This window comes from Podarcis muralis, chromosome 9, assembly GCF_964188315.1.
Source record: "Podarcis muralis chromosome 9, rPodMur119.hap1.1, whole genome shotgun sequence".
Taxonomy (NCBI): domain Eukaryota; kingdom Metazoa; phylum Chordata; class Lepidosauria; order Squamata; family Lacertidae; genus Podarcis; species Podarcis muralis.
The window spans coordinates 60,755,265-60,774,402 of NC_135663.1; the positions used below are offsets into that span (position 1 = coordinate 60,755,265).

The window sequence follows — 19,138 nt, forward strand, 5'->3', positions numbered from 1 at the left end:
TACCTACCCATGTTTATCAGAGGTTGTAAACCTCATTGTAAACTTCCTCATTGCTTTGGTACGAAGCAGTTGATAATCCTTTTGCTTGCTGAATGCTCAGGAGGAGGATATACTACTGGGAGTCCAGAAGGAGTTGAATTTTAATTTGGAGGCACACCAGATCATTAAAATGGCTCCTGTGCCCTTTAATACATTTATTATATTGTTACTGAAGTATATCACATAGCATTAGAACTTGTGATCAGTACATTTCAGAAGTTACATGGAGGTTTCTCTTTCCTCTTCATGCGTAGGCTTACAAATATAGACCAGCCACATTGCTTCAGCAAACACATTATTTCCTTAATGTGTATGTTTGTTGATTAATAGTTATGCAGGAATGAAGAGGTTTGCAGAAGTGAATTGGCAGGCAGGATGAACTCGACCCCTTCCCTACCCACTGATTATCTTAATGCAACCCCTCTCACACTCCCCCCCCCCAGTTGGGCTTATGTCTGGTCTCTGAACATGCTGTACCACTGAACTACTAAATACTCGTGCTCACTGGTCTTTCCCTTGCAATGAACCTCTCTGAATTATGGGAAACTGTATTTCCCCTGGAATGTGTGATTTTTCTCTGTGTCTTCTGTTTATCCTACTTCCCACCTGGATTACAGGGGGCAATATCTAAATTTGCATGGGGTGGTGGTGGAATATAGAAGGAAAAATATACTTTTTCTAGGCAACATAAGGAAACAGCTGTAGAACTGCCCCCTCACTGTTTTTGTCCCTGTGGAGTTTGGCAATGAAATGATTAATTTTGCAAAAGGCAGCTCCACCCAGTCCAGCCAAGGTTAATAGAGATTAAGTGCCCTGGAAGTTTAAGTTAATTGTGACGTGTTCTTCTGATTTCAATGGGACCTCAGCTTTATCTGAATTGTAGTCAGGAAGTTTCTGGGCCGTGCATGACGAAAGAGCGGTGGGATGAGATAAGGTACGTCAGACAAAGCATATTTCTTTACGGGTAAACTACATTGAAATAAATTGGACTCACTTCAGAGTAAAGCTAGTTGCAGCTTTTAAATCCTTCTGGTCCAAGGAACTTAAATTGCAAAAAGATCCCATTCCATGGGTTTTAAGTATTCCTTAGCTATGACTGGCTTTTGCTGGACTTGTGCCCCATATCTATCAGGAGCGTTTTGAAGCTGACATCTTCAAAAAGAAAAAGGCGCCAAATTTAAAGCGCATCATTTTTTTTATGGTGCGCTCAGAGTGTGATCCCGTGGTCTGTCCTCTCAAACTCAAACTGGCGATGGGAAAGAGGTCTTCTTTTGCCTGGTGCAGCCTGAGCTTTCCCCACAAGGGGAAAAGGTTATTCTGAATTGCTGGCCTCAATTCCAGTTTAGACTCTAGCCTGAACGAAAATGGGTAAACCTTTGTGTGAACAGAAAAGGAAAACAAAGTGTAGCTAACACACAACCCCTTGTCTTTTCTAGGTGTTCGCTATCAAGGACCGGTTTTAGCTTCATCTGAATAGCCATGGCAGAAGGTGGATTTGATCCTTGCGAGTGTATCTGCTCCCATGAACATGCCATGAGGAGGCTGATCAATCTGGTGAGAGACATTTGCCTTTACGTTCCGCCAATTGCATAGCTACTGCATAGCTACTTATTAAGCGCTTGCTCATGCAGTCTTTCAAAGTGCATGCCAATCTCATAATTTTTTCTTAGTGCAGTCTTTCCGCAAGTCCTTCAAGGGGCTACATCTATTATCTATAGGATGGACAGGTAGATACACTGTTAGGTGATAGGGAAACCTTCCAGCTGAGCATTGTCGATTTCACTTGTGCTGTCAAAAAGAAGGGTGAGTCCTTGGGAGTGGGTTCTTCCTCCCCCTCCCCTCTCTCAACATTTCAGGGAGATATGCACTCTGGCACAGATGAGCGGCACAGTCTTAGAAACTAGTCAAGATAAAATCCATGGAAACAAAGCGCTGTCTAAGGCTAGGGGGAAAGTAGATTGGCTGGAGGTTTGCTTCTTAGATTTATTTAAAGGGCTATACAAGTACTTCTGCAATTGAATGGTGTCATGGGAGACTATCCAACGTGTGTATAAAAGAGAAGAACTGGGAAAATAAAGGAATGATCCAGCCATATTTAAATACTCCTTTGTTTCAGTGGGAGATCGTTAAAACAACAAGATTGAAAAGTACCATAACATTGACAGGCTTGTACCTAAGTTTAGAAAGGACTTAATTTTTTTTAACTCGTGGGAGGGAAAATACAGCATTTTACTTGGAACCAGGCTGGGGATCCACTTGACTGTTGGGAAAATGCAGCTTCTGGGTGTGTTATAATCATTTCTAGGAATCTATTCCTCAGGAGCCTTTCGAACAGTGAACATCCTGTTTCAGTCCAAGCTGGCCACGATAAGAACCTTGAACGTTTAAGAATTAGGTCCCTCATTTGCTCGCTTTCCTCGTCCTGACTCACCACTTTTTCCTTTTGTGTCGTGTCTTCTTACATTGCAATCCTGAGGGCACTCAAAAGCTGTACTCAGAGCTTTTCCATAATGCTTTGAATAAACAAATGCAGTAAACAAGATGTCAGCAACCCAAGGATCCTACTAATTCAAGCTCCATTAACCTACGAGGGGTAGGAATCACAAAACCAATCTACTGTGGCTGGTAGTTTCCCTTTGCCATGAGCAACGGATGGTTGCAGTAACAGGCAGTCATTGAAGAGAAGGAACGGTTCTGTCCAGCAGAGAGGACAGATAAAAATTAGGATTAGCATGTTGACTTAAAGGAGTGATAAGGAGACAGGAAATATGCATCTGTGCCTAGCTAAAAGAAAGATAGGGAACAAGAAGAAAAAATGGAGGCTATGGGGCCTAGTGGTGTGGTCTGGGAGAGGTAGGATGAGCATATGTGTGTGAGGTTTTAATTTTATTTAGAGGTGATTTAGGGGAAATTTAATTGTGAACAGTGTTAGGTTCCAATGAGTAGCTTTGTGTTTTGAGGCTCATATATCCCAGCCATGTGTTCTGCTAAGTTTCTGGAGGGCCAAGGTCTTTTGCCTCTTAGCCTCTCATCAGTTTTCCTTCTGTGAAATGGATGTTTTCTTGCAGTAGTAACCACAGTCTTTCTCCACGTCCCCACAGTGGCCGTTTTGTGAATTGCTGTGTCCTTCCGGGCCAGCCTTTTTGCAGCTGTGCCCACATTGCAAATGCGGCCACAGACCCCAGAATGTTGGAGGCCTGATATATATAACAGTTGTCATCGGCAACTTCGTCAAAGTCAGTTGAGACTATATCAGATAAAATAGGTTCAGGATGGAGTCATGGGGGTATTGATGCAAATGAATCCAGTGAGAGGTGTGTGTGTGTGTGAGAATTCTAGAAACACAAAATCCTTAACATACTGCATCTTGTGTCAAATGTGAGGGAGGGACATTTTTGAAGGGATTACTGTATATGAATTTTGTTTAAAACTGCCGAGGAGGGAAATGAAACTGGCACACAGTCTGTCTGTTAAGGGGAGATCATATCTCAAGTTCTACGAGGTCTAAATACTTGCTTTTTGAAAAATGGAAGCTGGAAATTAGGTTCACCAGGGGGCAACTATCTCTTGTGGGTGCCCATTTCCTATAACCTTATCTCCACAATGTGTATAATAAAGGCAAGGCTATCTCTAGGGATCTTATTAATACTACTATATATTTTTCCATTATTTTTCTATCTTGCCTACATCAACATTGCCCTCTTTTGGTAGGGAAGCAACACTGCAAAGTGTGTGTTTATGGGCCCCTTTTAGAATGGTGGTGTAAGTTAAAAACACAGTAAGTTATGCTTATATGATTTCTGTTTTTACCTGGTAAATATGGTAGTATGTCACATAATACAAACCACTGGACACAATCTGCTTGAAGCTCACCTGCAATTAAGCCCCACTGAAATTAATGAAAAGTGTGATTCATTCAAATCAAATTTCAAAATGTGTTAGGTAGAGTTTATCCTTATCTACGTCTGCAAAATGTCTGCAGTCTTGTGCAGAGCTCTCCCTCATTGGAACAACTCATGTTCTGCAAAGCTTATTGAAAGAGCTTGCTAGATCAAAGTCAAAGCAGAAGCAATTAGAGAGTTTTCCGTTTGCCAAGAATTAAAGCTGAACCTATTGATACGTTCACTCTCTAATTGTAAAGTGTGTGTTTTATGTTGATGCTAAAACAGGAGAAAGGACAGGTGTCAGAAACCTTCAATATAGTTGGGGAAATCCTGTGTGTGCTCAAATCTCTAATTCCCCTATCCCTCCAATACAGAAGGGATCAAGGGCTGGCCACTATAAAAAGATGGAAGTGAAGCAAATTGCATAGGTGAACACTTATCTGATAGCACTGGAACAAAAAAGGAGGAGGGACTTGTGCTTAGGAAATCTGCCTTGGAGAATCACCATCAAAATTTAAAGGATGGGGTTGGGGTTGACCTATGGCATGCGTTCTTAGATTTCTTGGTCCACCCACCACCCCATAATCCTTTCAGTTTCGTGGGATGATTGCAGGGTAAATGAATGCACATCAGATGGTTCGTCTGAGTGTTGTTGTATTTGGCCAAATTACATTGCTACATTAAACATGCTTTTTAAAAAGCACGTCTAAGCGAGCCGCTTCTGTTGTAAAGGAAGCATAGTCACACGAGACCCTTAGCTATTTCCCTGCCAAAAATCCACCCCACAGCTGCTCCTTGTACACAGATGTGACGTTTTTCTGCGAACGGTACCTTTAAGGACAAATAGCAGCTGCTGGGAAGGGAGGGGCAGGTTTTGGCAGGGAAACTGGTACAGTGCCCTAATCTGGATCAAGACCCTGTCTAGCTGTTTTTCTTTGGAAATTAAAGCCACTAGTGCTCAGCATGGTGTTTTTAAAAACATGCTTGATATAACATAGTTTGTCCCCAAGTGAGCATTCCATTGAAAATGATGTAGTGTGGTGAGACCTCATTTGCTCTGAGATGCTCATTTGGACATCTATCTGGTTTAGGTCTGCTCTTTCTGATCCAGTAGAACAGGCTTCCTCAAACTCTGCCCTCCAGATGTTTTGAGACTACAATTCCCATCATTCCTAACCACTGGTCCTGCTAGCTAGGGGTCATCGGGGTTGTAGGCCAAAAACATCTGGAGGGCCGAGTTTGAGGAAGCCTGCAGTAGAAGGTTGCGTCTGGCTAGAGATTTGGAATTGGTCCGCACTTCATTCTTTTTAATAGCAGCTCCTCCATATTGTACAGCCAACTGTTTTGGTTTCAAAAGCCAACTGTGATGCGGTGTATTGGGAGGGGCTACTTAAAAAAAAAAGGAACATCTTTTTCCGATCAATGAATATCACCAAATTTCTAGCACTTATTGAAAAGCTGAAAAATAAAGAATTTTGATATAAAAGTAAATTTTTGAAAGTAAAACCCATGTAGTTAACAATAGTTAACTTCCAAGACTTTGCACTCGACTCTCCAACGTTCATTTGATTTCAGAAATTCTGAAGACTCACCCACAAATCTTAGAACGGATGAAGTCTCTTTTTTCTCTAAGCAAGTTTCTGTTCTCTTCATTTCAGTTACGCCAATCCCAATCCTACTGCACAGACACGGAATGCCTTCAGGAACGTGAGTAATAGGGAAATCTTGCATGTATATTTTTAAACGCTTTTGTATATTGCTTTCCAGCACAAAGCAACTCAACAGCTGTTTTTATATATATCAACAGAAATATATTCAAAAATTAATAATAATACAATTTAAACACCAATAAAACAACAGCCACAAGCATTACAAAATACAGGAAGATAGTTGGACAGAATAATGTCTAAGCATGCCATCTTCAGATCAGATCTGAAAGCTTTCTGGGGGGTCTAAGCTGTGGGGGGCATCAATACAAAGGAGGCCATACTCTGGTTCCCCATCTAACAAGGCACTCTCATCAATGGAAATGGCAAGTGGGAGAGACCTGCTAATTTCAGGGCTAAAATAATTAGTGTTAAGGAGTAGATGCAAAGGAAGAGATTATGTCTGAGGGCTAAATGTGCATTAGACTGAGTTTCATATTTCACCTTTTCACCTTTTTCTTTTCTTTACACAAAATACCAGTGGGATTGTTGCACTCTAAAGTGGGAGAACTTCACAGAAGCAGGGAGATACTTCTTAGGTTTTCTCTCTGGTCCTCCCTCCCATTTAAAATGCTCCCATCTGCTTTCTTGCTGCAATTTGGGAGGGGGTGATTTTTTAATAAACGGAATAACCACTGGATAAGAAAGGATTCAGAAGCCCTTTCTCCCTGCTTAGGACTTCTGCTTTAGATTGTTATCTCTGCAACTGTATTTTACTTTTAGTTCACAACTTTCTATATACCTTAGTTGTAATAAAACTTAAAAGTGGTTTGTTTTCTAAAATAGAAAGTGTGGGGGGTGGGACGGGACAATGCATGGCTGAGGGCTAGGGGTGGGTGTTGCTCTGTGAAAATAGCATCAGATTAGGATATCAAAACAGCATTTTGAGAAATTTCAGGGGCATGCGTTTTGATCCAAACAGAAAAAGGCCTAGATAATTCAGAAAGAATCGTGCCATTGTATACCTTGTAGTATTGGTAATTTGAACCAAAGGAAGTTTTTTTTCTTAGTTGGAAGTTGATCTTCCAGTTTTGGAATGCATAACCGTTCCAGCCAGGTACTAGTGTACACTGATAGAGACCCACGTTCATGATTCATCATGCCAGATTGCACACTACAGTCTTATTTTCCAACTTTCCTACTCTCTTGAAAAAAAGGGGGAGGGGGTTGGCAGCGTTTGGATGTTTAAGAGTGATATAAAAACACAGTGAGAATTAGCTGTGAGTAAGAACATGTTTGGAATTTTTACATAAAGTGTGTTGAGGCCAGGAAGAGGCTATGAGTATCCAGACCTGGAGAGTTAACTGTATGGCCAGCTGTCTAAATGCTGGAACCGCAAGTTCAGCACTAAGGAATACACTGCTTTGTGTAGCAGGCAAGGCAGAAGGCCTGGCTGCTAATATTTGCACCAGGCTTAGCCATCCCAGAGGTTTCATGCTGCTTGCCAGCCAACTGCAAGGGCAGATGTTGTACGCCTATGGTATCTTTGACGTCTGGGGGCCATAGCTGTCAACCTTTCCTTTTTTTGCGGGAAATTTGCTTATTCCAGCGCCGTTTCCCACTGCTATCCCGGATTGTTAGATATCCCATAGACTGTCCCTGGGACAGGTGAGGCTGCTGATCCCTTATTTTTGACGCTCCCCGGGACAGGTGAGGCTGCTGATCCCTTATTTTTGATGCTGCTGATCCCTTATTTTCAAATCTAAAAGTTGACAGCTATGCTGGGGGCCTGTAGTCAACAGGGAATGGCTCGGTAGACTACATTTTGATTTGCTCCCTTAGATTCTCAGTTTCATCTCCAGATTCACTGTCACTAGCTTTCTTCTGAATTTATTTTGTGCCCTCCCCCCAGCCTTCTCTTAAACCGGAAATGAGGAACTCCAGATGTTGTCGGACTCCAATTCCCATCATTCCTGATTGGCCAAGCTGTCTCGACTTACGGGAATCAGAGTCCAACAGAATCTGGAAGATTGTAGGTTCCCTAAGCAGAGCTCTGGAGAGTGTAGATCCTGGCACACAAATGACTTTGGGAACATTATATCCTGAATTTCTGTCTTACATGAAACCCTCGAGGTGGCTTGCATATAGAATTTATAGATTCTGGCACACACAATTCATTTAGGAACTTCACACACACACAATTTCTGTTCTTATATAAAACGCTCATGGTGGCTTACATATTAGAATTAAGGGGGGGCAGGGAAACATACTCAAAACAGTTGAAAAGAAGATGGAAACAACGAATAAAAAATTGCAGACACTTCCCACTCACCCCCAATATCAACTGAAAAGACCAAATGCCTAGTGGAATAATAAGCTTATTTCTAGATTTGAGGTGAGGGGGCTTAGCTCGAATTGGCAGGGAATTATGACATCTGCCGTGTTGTTTTCCCTTAGTCACATCTGCTGATAGGAATGAAGAGCTGGAGGAGTGCAGCAAGTGGTTTGGGAGCCTATGATTATTTTGCTTCCTGTCTGAGACCCAACTTATACAAACAAACCCTTTTGGCCAATGATTACAGCAGTAAAGGCTGGAACTTTGGGTGGGGTTTGGTTTGGGAAGCAGGAGGGCAGGGGCTCTGCTGAAGTCAGCCTGACGTCTGTTCCATTGCTGCAGATGAATGAATCATTATGAAAACGATGACTTGAGAGGGGAACTCCCTGAATTTTGCACATTTGGAGTCTTTCTGTGGAAGTGTGAAGCTCTTGGGTTTGGTCTTTGCATCCAGACAAAGTGAAACAGCACTCATTTGCTTTGAGATAATATAGGCTAGCAGTGCTTCCTGAACTTAAAAACTTAAAAAAATGGTATTTTTGCAAGTAAAATTGGCATCTAATGACACTGTTATGTCCTTAAAGATTGGGAAAAGACCTTGCCAAAGCAGAAACTTGGCGTACAGGCCGAGTAGCTCTTCTGGGGGCAGCTAATTCTGTAGTTGTCTCTGTCAGCTTTGATTGGCTCAAACGCCGGCTCCCTCGGCCTGAAAGTGAGATGAGTACTGCAACCCCATAGTCACCTTTGACTGGACTTAACCATCCAGGGGTATTTTACCTTACCTTTTGGGCACTGACCACTCTCAAACTAGCTTAGCTTAACAAGGTAGTGGTCTTCTGTGTCTTCAGACCATACTTTTCTTCTGTCTTATCACCAAGGCGTGTTGCTTCTCCCTTTGCAACACAGTGGAGAGCAACCTGGGGCCCAAGTGCAACGTGTAATTCCCCCCAAACCCGCAGCTAATTTTGTGTGCCCTCCAACATTTACTGTAGCTTCTCAATTTCTCCATTCTATCAGTTTCTTCCTTCTTCTTTGTTTCCTCCTTCCTTCTCTTAGCTTTTAAAATTGTGCTTTCCCTCTTTCTGTATAGTTTCAGAAAGGGCAGTATTTTATTTGGTGAAAATAAATTGGGGTGTGTACATATATAGCTCACTAAAGCCAGAATGGAATTGCTTTCCAGAAAATAACCCCATCAAACCTAGCTCAGGTCTTACATCTGAGAAGACCTGCATAGGATTTCTAATCTGAGCTAGCCATGACGAAAGCTGAAGAAGGGCAGTCTTTATTCTGGATTATTTAATACATATAACTTTGTTCCTGCACCTCATCTGCCCTCCTCTGCCTGGCATTGACATGTGTCTCACATGAGAATACCCCTGAGGGAATGCGACCCTCTCAGCAGAGGTCAGCAAACTTTTTCAGCAGGGGGCAGGTCCACTGTCCCTCAGACCTTGGGGGGGGCAGACTATATTTTGGAAAACATAATAATGAATGAATTCCTATGCCCCACAAATAACCCAGAGATGCATTTTAAATACCGTATTTTTCGCCCTATAGGACGCGCTTTCCCCCCTCCAAAAATGAAGGGGAAATGTGTGTGCGTCCTATGGGGCGAATGCAGGCTTTCGCTGAAGCCTGGAGAGCGAGAGGGGTCGGTGCACACCGACCCCTCTTTCTCTCCAGGCTTCGCGCAGCTTTCCGCAAGCCGTGGGAGCCCGCGCCGGGCTCCCACGGCTTGCGGAGAGTTGGCTGCATGCTGAAGCCTGGGCACACTGAGCTCAGTGTGCCCAGACCAGGGGTCTGCAACCCGTGGCTCCGGAGCCGCATGTGGCTCTTTTACACCTTTGCCGCGGCTCCGGGGCGGATACTAGCGAGGGGAGGAGGTGCATTGTGCGCCCCGACACTCCCCACTGTGGCGGGCGCTGTACTGGCTGTGACGTCGCATGGGGGCGGTGCGTGCGTTAGTCACGCACCGTCCCGACGTCACCTTCCCGCCCGCTGTCAGAGGGCAGCGGCGCGCATGCTTTAAATGTTGCAATGGTTTTGCGGCTCCCAGTCCCCCCCCCCCTTCGGAAACGGGTCCAAGTGGCTCTTTTTGTCTTAAAGGTTGCAGACCCCTGGCCCAGACTTAGCGCAGCTCTCCGCAAAGCGCGGGAGCCCGGCGCTGGGCTCCCACGGCTTGCGGAGAATTGCCTGTTCTGGGGGCTGGTGTCAGGGGAAGCTCGGGCTTCCCCCGCCCCAGCCCCGCACCTGGGGGGGAAATAAATTTCCCCCCTTTATTTCCCCCCCAAAAAACTAGGTGTCTCTTATGGGACGGTGCGTCCTATAGGGTGAAAAATACGGTTAAAGGGCACGTTCTACTCATGTAAAGACACGCTGATTCCCGGACCGTCTGCAGGCCGGATTTAGAAGGTGATGGGGCCGGATCTGGCCCCCGGGCCTTAGTTTGCCTACCCATGCTCAGCAGCATAAAGATTCCCCATCCCTGCTTTACAGCACAAGGATAGGGCCCTTCCTCTCTGCCCCATTGGCAAAACCTCTGCATAAGATTGTGGTTATCGTCATGATGTGAGCTGGGAACAAATAGGCTGTTGTAAAGATAATTTACGAAAATGTTTAAGCATGCCACAAACGTTTCAAACTTTTCCTATACCTTGGCAATTCTTACAATATGCTATAAGATTATTAAATATTAACTGCTTTCTCTTTAGTTTGATTACATTTTTAAATATGTATTCTTGCAATACATTGAGGAAAAGAGTGGGTAGCCAGAGGCTCGGAGTATATTGAACAGAGCTATGTCACAGGAGGAGGAAGAAACCTTACTCCTGAGGTTTTAAAAATCTTATCATTTTAATTGCTTCCAACTCTGAGCTTATTTCCTACTGGGCCTTTCTTCTCTGCCCCAGCCCCAAGGACACTGCTAATAACCTTTGCCCCAGGAAGCTGAAGGTCTCTTTCGCAGTTTGACGTTGAGAGGGATGTCATACAGGAGATTCCTTTGGCGGATATGCAGATAACTGATCAGCCCTTGAAATAGGAGCTTCAAGTGTTGCCTTGAAGAGAACATCTTCTTAAAGAAGTGGTCAGCTTATCTGTAAAATATTTGATGGATGTAAAACTCCACAGCAGCCCAGATATCTAGCTTTTGTCTCTCACAGGCCTGGTCACATCAGTTGCTGCCAAAATGATGAGTGAAATGAGGCCTCCAGAAGTTTAGGGGGATATTGTTTTGTGGGCTACAGAAGAAAAGCAGCTTTCTGAGAACTGTGACTACATGATACTGCTGCCTTCAGTGTTCTTTGGCTTCTTATGGCAGCACTCTTCTGGTACCGAGCTCTGAGCCGAATTAGTTTTCTGTACTGCTGCAAGATTAACAGAGCAAGCCAAACTATTTATCAAGCCAGACTGTGGGAGGTTTGGACTGAGTGGAGGCATCCCTCTGCTCAGTAATCATGGCTGAGCAATCCCTCCGTTTTTATATTATTTTTATTTATTCATTAAATTTGTATAGCACCCTTCGTCCGAAGATCTCAGGGCAGTGCACATCGTAAAATCACAAAATGCATCATAAAAACAAGAACAAACCAAACCAGTAACCACCCCCTTGTGAACACATTTAAAAGGATATAGGATGTTCATCAGCCAAAGGCCTGGTTGAAGAGGAATGTTTTTGCCTGGCGCCTAAAGGTGTATAATGAAGGTGCCAGGCGAGTCTCCCTGGGGAGAGCATTCCACAAATGAGGAGCCACTGCAGAAAAGGCCCATTCTTGTGTTGCCACCTTCCAGACCTCTCATTGAAGCAGCACATGAATAAGAGCCTCAAGTGATCATCACAGGGTCTGGTTAGGTTCATATGGGGAGAGGTGGCTCTGGAAGTATTGCGGTCCTGAGCTGTTTAGGGCTTTATAGATCAGAACCGGTAGTTTGAACTGGGCCATAATTGACAGCCAGTGTCGTTGGGCCAGGATCGGTGTAATATGCTCAAACGGTCTGGCCCTGGTGAGCAACCTGGCTGCCCATTTCTGCACTAGCAAGTTTCCAAACCGGCTTCAGAGGCAGCCCTATGTATAATGCATTGCAGTAATCTAACCTACATGTTACCAGAGCATAGACAACAGTAGTTAGGCTATCCCTATCCGGAGCTGATGGAAGGCACTTTGCATCACTGAGGCACTGCTGCTGTGGATTTAATCAATTTGGTAGTAATTTAGTAAATAATATGAATGTAAACATATTAGACTACAGTAGAGCCTCTACTTACGTCCCGCTCTACTTAGGCCTGTTCCAAGTCGTGACCGTGGCAAACCCGGAAGTAAACACCAGGTTTGCCGTGATTCACACACACGTAGAAGCGGCTGCTGCCATCTGCACATGCACAGAAGCGGGCTGCCGCCAAATGTGCCCGCGGACAATGGCGCTTCTACCAGCGACCTATTTTGCCATAAGGACGGGCCTCCGGAATGGATTGTGGTCGTGAGTAGAGGTTCCACTGTATTTGTATCTTTGCATAAATGTGTGTGTTCTGCATGTGTGTCTATATCTATATCCATCAGGAGGGAGGATATAGTGTGGAGGCCTCAATAGCTTTAGCCATTTACCACCACTACAAAATTTATATTGGTCAGTGGGTAGATGATGGCTTCTTGATAACAATCAGCAATTATTCGCTCTTTACATTTTCAAAAATTGTGCTAATGTTGACCAGCAAGTAAAAGACACAGAGGGAAGAAAATAAATATGGAAGTGAGAATGCTGAGAGCATCCATCGGTTGGAAAGTTGCCAGATGGCACCATAAACTTTCAGAGATGAGTACGGATGAAATAACTAGCCCTGTGATCAGTTTAAAAGCAATTAAAGACAAAGTGGAAAAGAAGCAGACAGCGTTTAAGAAATAGTCATCTATTTCTTGAGGTTAAGGCTTAACAGTCAGTACAGTGACTCACAGGGGACCGTGTTTGTTCAGTGACTCAGGAGGTGGAGCTACTTTTCTCTTTCCAAGCCAGTTAGCCCTCCTTCAAGAGTTGAACTTATCTGTCAAGCCTGAGATTCTACCTTAACTTGACCCTCTTGTTTCTCCCAAAATGCTGCGTAATCCCCATCTGGGTCCCCTTAATTGTAGTTAATTTTAAAAAGTGACTTGAAATTCTTCACTCTGTTTAATTCATGTGTTCTTTTCCTTCCAGTGCCAGGACCCAATCCGTCTGCTGATAATGACATCAGTGTGACAATGATAATGGTGGGCTGGCTGGTTCTGGCACTGGTACTGTTCTTGATGAGACCTGCTAACCTAAGAAGACCTTTTACTGCTGAAAAACCATCCAGCCCACATAATGTGAGTATTCCGACGTTTTAGTTAACCTCCCTATATAACGTCAAACGACGAGGCAGGGAGAGGGGAATATGTGATGCAGAGGCCTGAGTTTCTCGAAGAAAAACCAAGACACAAATGCAATTCATATGTAGCTTTTAGCAGATTGTGCTACACTGTGCCAGTAATGCATTTTCCTCATCCATTCTGACGTTGCATTCCTGTTTACAAAACTGTAGCTGGTATCAGTATCAGGCTGGAACTCGTGGTGGTTTTGCATGGAACTGAGCCAGCGATATAGCTGACACTAAGACTACCAGTCCTCAGCACAGGAGGGTCTGCCCTGCTAACTAGACAATGACAGATGCCCACTTCCTGGTTCTAATAAATTTTGTGTTCACTCTGGAAGCATCTTCTTGGTCTATCAAAGGCAGTGATATGGGGATCTCTATTCACTGCCAGGCCTGAAGACATATCTGAATACTTCCAGTTCTAAGTAGCTCACTCAGCTAGAGTTCTATCTGTCCTTGGCACTCCTGGTTCTGCCATTGCATTCCCTAACGGAAACAAACTCAAAAAGGTGTACGGCAAATCTTGAAATGGACAGCTTCTTCTCTTGTGCACATTTCTTTCTTCTGTTCTAATCTTTCTTCTCTTTTGTACACATTCCTATTGTTCTAATGGCGGGCACATAGAACAGGGACGTTTTGGTGGTGGCCTGCTGTTGTGGAATTCAGTCCCATTTGACATGAGGAAAGCTTCACCCCTTGATACTTTTAAATGGGCCTTGAAGACCCATCTTTTTGTCATGGCCTTCAGTGAGTAACCTGCAAGCAGTAGAACTAGTGCTGAGTTCTGGTTATGTATGGTGTTTTAAGTTACGCTGGGTTATTTGCGCTAGCTTTCAGTAGTTTTAAGTAGATGCTTTATATTTTATTGCCTGTGTTTTAATTTGTATTATGTCATGCCCCTTTACATAGAATGTCTGTCTTGAAAACCAGGCTGCTATATGAAATTAAAATATATAAATCAGTGTATTCTTGACACACAGGGGCAAGAACCACCAGCTCCACCTGTGGACTAGACCTTACTGGAGGAAGCTCAGCGACTGTAACCTTGCACGACCAAAAGAACGAACGTGACCAGAATACCCCTCTATGTCGCACACAATACTGTTCTGCTCCGTACATTTAAAATTGTTTTGCACCCCCTCCCGTTATATTTGAATAAGTTAACATATGTGGCATTTTTGCTGATGTTCATTGGACTCTAGGCACTATTGCACTTTGCAATAATATCTAAAAGAAAATTAAAGCCTAGTTGTCATTTTTCAAACAGTTCTTTCCCTGCAGTCCACCAATAATGTCTCCGTGATCTATGTACATTTATGGAGTGGAGGGAACTGCGCAGAAGTTCCCATTGAATGTGCCATTATCTATAGAATTGATTTAGAAGAGGGGTGGCTAATCTGTGCTCCTCTTAATATTGCTGGACTAAAACTCCCATCATTTCCAGTCAGCATGGCCAGCGGTCAAAGATGGTGTAAATTATTGTCTGGCAACATCCAGCTGGCCACACATTAGCCTCCCCAATTTAGAAAAACCCAAATTGTATCTCATCTATACAACTTTGGATTTACTCTGTGCCTGCGAACCAGAATTGTTTCACAGGGATTCTCTCTACTATTTATATCTGTGTTAGTGTTGTCCAAAGTACATCCTTCTCTAAAATAAGGCCAAATTAAATGTATTTATTGGAAGCAAGCAAATAAATTTAGTATTGTATTAAGATAACTAAAGAGTGCATAACTAAATGTTACATTTGAAACTAGGAATATTTACAAATCCTATAATAAAAATAGTTACCTGTATACTTCTCTGTAGTGGATATTACAGTCCACAGCTACCTATATCCAGTTATTTTCTGTAAATGTAGGGCTCCAATGTGCACATGAAGCTGCTCTGGATTGTAAAGGTTTCCCATTCAGTTCAGTGGCAGGGCAACAGCATGGTGTATTTAGGTAAAAATGATGCATTTGTAAGGATTTCCCCTGTCATTGAAGTTGTTAGAAGCCTTTGAAAGAAGGAAGCAGTCTATGCATATTGGACTGTTTGTGGAACTGTAATCAGAACACCTCAATACATCTTATTCAAATACCGGGGGGTAAACAATGACCAAATACAACAATCTCATTCTATTTTGAAGTCCACAGAACTAGATTTATCCTATGTACTTACTTGCTGCATCACTCCAATCTGCATTATTTATTTTCAGGCGTTAACATTTTCATATTCTTAGAAACAGCATGCCAGAGCTGTGCCTCGAAGGCAAGAGTCCAGCTGCCATTTTTTTATGGATGGAATCAGCAAGCAGTAATGTAAAGACACCAAATGTTCACAGAAATAGAACAGATTGCTTGCAAATATTAAACATAGTTTTAAGGACTGCCATTTGGATTTAAAATGTTGTTTTATGCGTTATGAATTACATTATCTATGTTTAGCTTTCCCTTAAAGTGTGCAGGAGACAAAAAGGAGTCTTCAGGATCACTTGTGGACATACCCTAAGACATCTTAAGAGACATCTTAAGTGCTGCTTAAATTCCCAGCAAGAGATATTCTGTATACCACAGAAACTGAAGTGGTAAGTTGAGGTGATAAAATTCTGGACTGTACCACTTGCAATTGCAGATGTGTGGAAGGTGTCATAGTTCTGAACGCTAAAACCTTTCCTGTTTCAAAGAAACTTATCACATTAGAGAAGGCCTCATGAAACCTATGTGTCTGATGGAATAGTTTACATCTTGCTCAGATCCCCTTCCTAGGTGCAGAAGCGTTCAAAAGCATGCACCTCCCACCTGCAGTCTCAAGTGTACAGCCCAGAATTCTGCTATCTCAGTATGCAATGTGTAGAACAGCTTTAATGCTGAAAGCATCCTCAAATTTGGCTTCTTTGAACAGACTCTTCAATGAGACATAATTTATGGTTGCCAGAAATGAAATGTAGCAATTGTAATTTGCATTTTTCTTACGCATTCTCAATTAGCCTCCCTCCTTTACTTTTATTCTTGGAATGACCAACAGGAAAATATAAGATGGATTAGATGATTTGGTATGCATGCACTCGCAATTCCAGTTTAACTACTGGAAAGGAAAATACATATGCAATAAGTAATTTAAGAACATTATGCTGTTCAGTCCTGTGCATGTTTACTTGGAAGTCCTATTATGTTCAGTGGGGCTTGCATCTGAGTAAGTGTTCCTAAGACTGCAGCTGGGAGTGAAACAAAACAACTCTGCCTGTTTTTCTTCATCAGAGAACAAAAAGAACCCTTTTATGTTTTAGATTGGCTATGAAGCTTCTTACTGACAATTTTATAGCAATTTAGCAATATCGCAGCAAAACGGCTTGCAATAATTTACAGAATTGTAGAGTTGGAAGGGACCATCATTCTAGTGCAGCCCCTAGCAATGCAGCAATAATGGCCTAACTCTACAAGCAAAACAGTTCTTTGGTCCTATACTAAATTTGCATCAGTGACCCCTAAAATATGGATCTTGAACAAAAATATTTTTGAGGAAGATGCCTTATACTGGACTGGTCCATCTTCCTCGCTGTGGTCTACACTAACTAGCAGTGACACCCCCAGGAGACATTCCCAGTATTACTTGGAAATGCCAAGGGTTTATCTAGAACCTTCTGCATGCAAAGCAGATGCTTCAACACTGAGTTATGGCCCTTCTTGACTCCTTTCATCTTGTTATGGGAAAAGCCATGGCAAATTTAAACCAATCTCATTGTGATTTACACTTCTACAGTAGAATAAATATGCCTTAATAAGGGTCCTAAATTGTACCATGGTAAGTTTGTTTACAGGGTGGGGGCGCTACTAGCAATTTTTTTTCACCCACCCCACACAACTTACGATGATTAACATTCTTGCTAACTTAGGATCAAGCAGAACAATCCGTACTGCGCTTTGAGACAGTCTTTTGAGCATCAGAAAAGCTGTTCCAGATTGCTTAACCTGCAGCAAAACTGTGTTGCAGAAGATTCAAATAATGTTTTAAAAAATTGTGGTGGTGTTCATTACATTTAGCTTTGTCTATGATGCCAGCTACCTGGACCTGTTGCTCTTGGTCTGCATGGATCGGCATGCTATAGTACAGCTAGGCCAGGGGTCTGCAACCTTTAAGACAAAAAGAGCCACTTGGACCCGTTTCCGAAGGGGAAAAAAACTGGGAGCCGCAAAACTGGGAAGGTGACGTCGGGACGATGCGTGACTAACGCATGCACCGCCCCCATGCGACGTCACAGCCAGTACAGCGCCCACCACAGTGGGGAGTGTCAGGGTGCACAATGCACCTCCTCCCCTCACTAGTATCCACCCCGGAGCCGCGGCAAAGGTGTAAAAGAGCCACATGCGGCTCCGGAGCCGCGGGCTGCAGACCCCTGAGCTAGGCATTGGAAGCTGACTTCCAGACATGTTTGTGCACCCTTGCCAAACCTGGCAGGGAACTTGAGGATTGCCAGAACAGTTTGAAAACCTCTGCTTTAAGATTTCAGATGGAGGGATGGTGGGGAAATAGGGGCTGTCAATCAACATCTAGTCCAGTGTACTAGGGGAAATGGAAATATTCTGCTGAGAGGCCCAAACTGCATTCTCCCTCCTTTTCCAATACACTTACACTGGTGGTGGTTGAGGAAAGGAAGGAAGGTGTCCTTGAGTGCCTCTTTATAAGATTCACTTCTCGTGAATCTTCTTAGAACTTGATCTTTATATTAAGGGTTCAGTGAGAGACACTGCACAGCCTGCTTGATGGGAAAGAGAAAGCAGGCTTGCAGTTTATGCTTTAGTTTCTAATGCTTTTTTAAAACACACATGCTTTGAATGCAAACTAGACATGGCATCAGGCTTTCTCACACTTAAAAAAAAGTTAATAGTAGCCACACAGGGCGGGGGAGTAGGGAAAAGATTTGGATGAGGACCATGGCACTGAGGACGGGATCACCCTCTTTTCTAATGGTGTTTCCTAATTAAAGTCACCGCCACCTGCTAAACAGCTTCAGGGAGGGGGTTTTAATGGGAGAAGAGAGCTATACCCCCATACATTCTACACTGCAGCCCTGATCAAATCCCATCCTACAGCTCCTATTAACTTGCTTCAAAACAAAGGGAAATCCTGATGACATAAATCTTCATTGACCCTAGATTCACATGTGCTTATAGAATATCAGTTCACTTAGCCTTAATTTTCTGATGCAGACATGAGTAATAATGTGACTTGTGTTTTTATAGTTTAGATTGGGAGACTAAAATTGTTTGAATCATGCCAGACAAAAATCGTATCTGTGCCATTTGGGAATTTGCAGTTTTTTAACTAAGGTTTTTGCTTGTACTATGCACTTTTTAAAATGATCTAAATAAATAGTAACCATTAGTTACCCTCTGTGAATGTGTGGATTTTATACACGATCAGTTTGGGAAAGAATAAGAGTTTATCTAGTTGAATCTTTTAACTTAGGTTTTGTTTTGTTTTTTTACAGCTCCCTCCTCCCTTCTTTTTCTCTTGGCTGCCCCATTTACATTATTATGTTGCCATGATTTTTAGTTTTGGACCAAAGATCACAATTTGAAAAAGAACTGTTAAAAAATAAACATCAGTCATTTCTTGTTAGAATGGGAAACAAAGGACAAGCTACTTAAAAGCATCCAATGTCACACTGGGCAATACTGTATATACAGGACACAATATAGAACTGGACCTCTGGTAGAAACTTTGGAAAAGTGATATGAAATTTACTGTGTGTTATTCTCTGAAAGAAAACTACAGTGGTACCTTAGTTCCTGAATTTACCGGTAATCCATTCTGGGAGTCCATTCTAACTCCTGAAGGTGCGGCTTCTGATTGGCTGCAGGAG

The 19,138-nt window shown here is 42.9% G+C and overlaps 1 protein-coding gene across 2 annotated transcripts in view; it reads left to right on the forward strand.

Moving 5' to 3' along the window:
• SMIM14 (small integral membrane protein 14) overlaps nucleotides 1-18,661 on the forward strand; it is a 28,504-nt gene extending 9,843 nt beyond the window's left edge. For both annotated transcript variants that reach the window (XM_028743527.2, XM_028743529.2), the window contains 4 exons: nucleotides 1,476-1,593; nucleotides 5,582-5,630; nucleotides 13,092-13,240; nucleotides 14,268-18,661. In XM_028743527.2, the coding sequence (XP_028599360.1) occupies nucleotides 1,519-1,593; nucleotides 5,582-5,630; nucleotides 13,092-13,240; nucleotides 14,268-14,300 (306 nt within the window). In that variant the 5' untranslated portion in view covers nucleotides 1,476-1,518 and the 3' untranslated portion in view covers nucleotides 14,301-18,661. The remainder of the gene's footprint in view (nucleotides 1-1,475; nucleotides 1,594-5,581; nucleotides 5,631-13,091; nucleotides 13,241-14,267) is intronic.
• The last annotated feature ends 477 nt before the right edge of the window (nucleotides 18,662-19,138 follow it).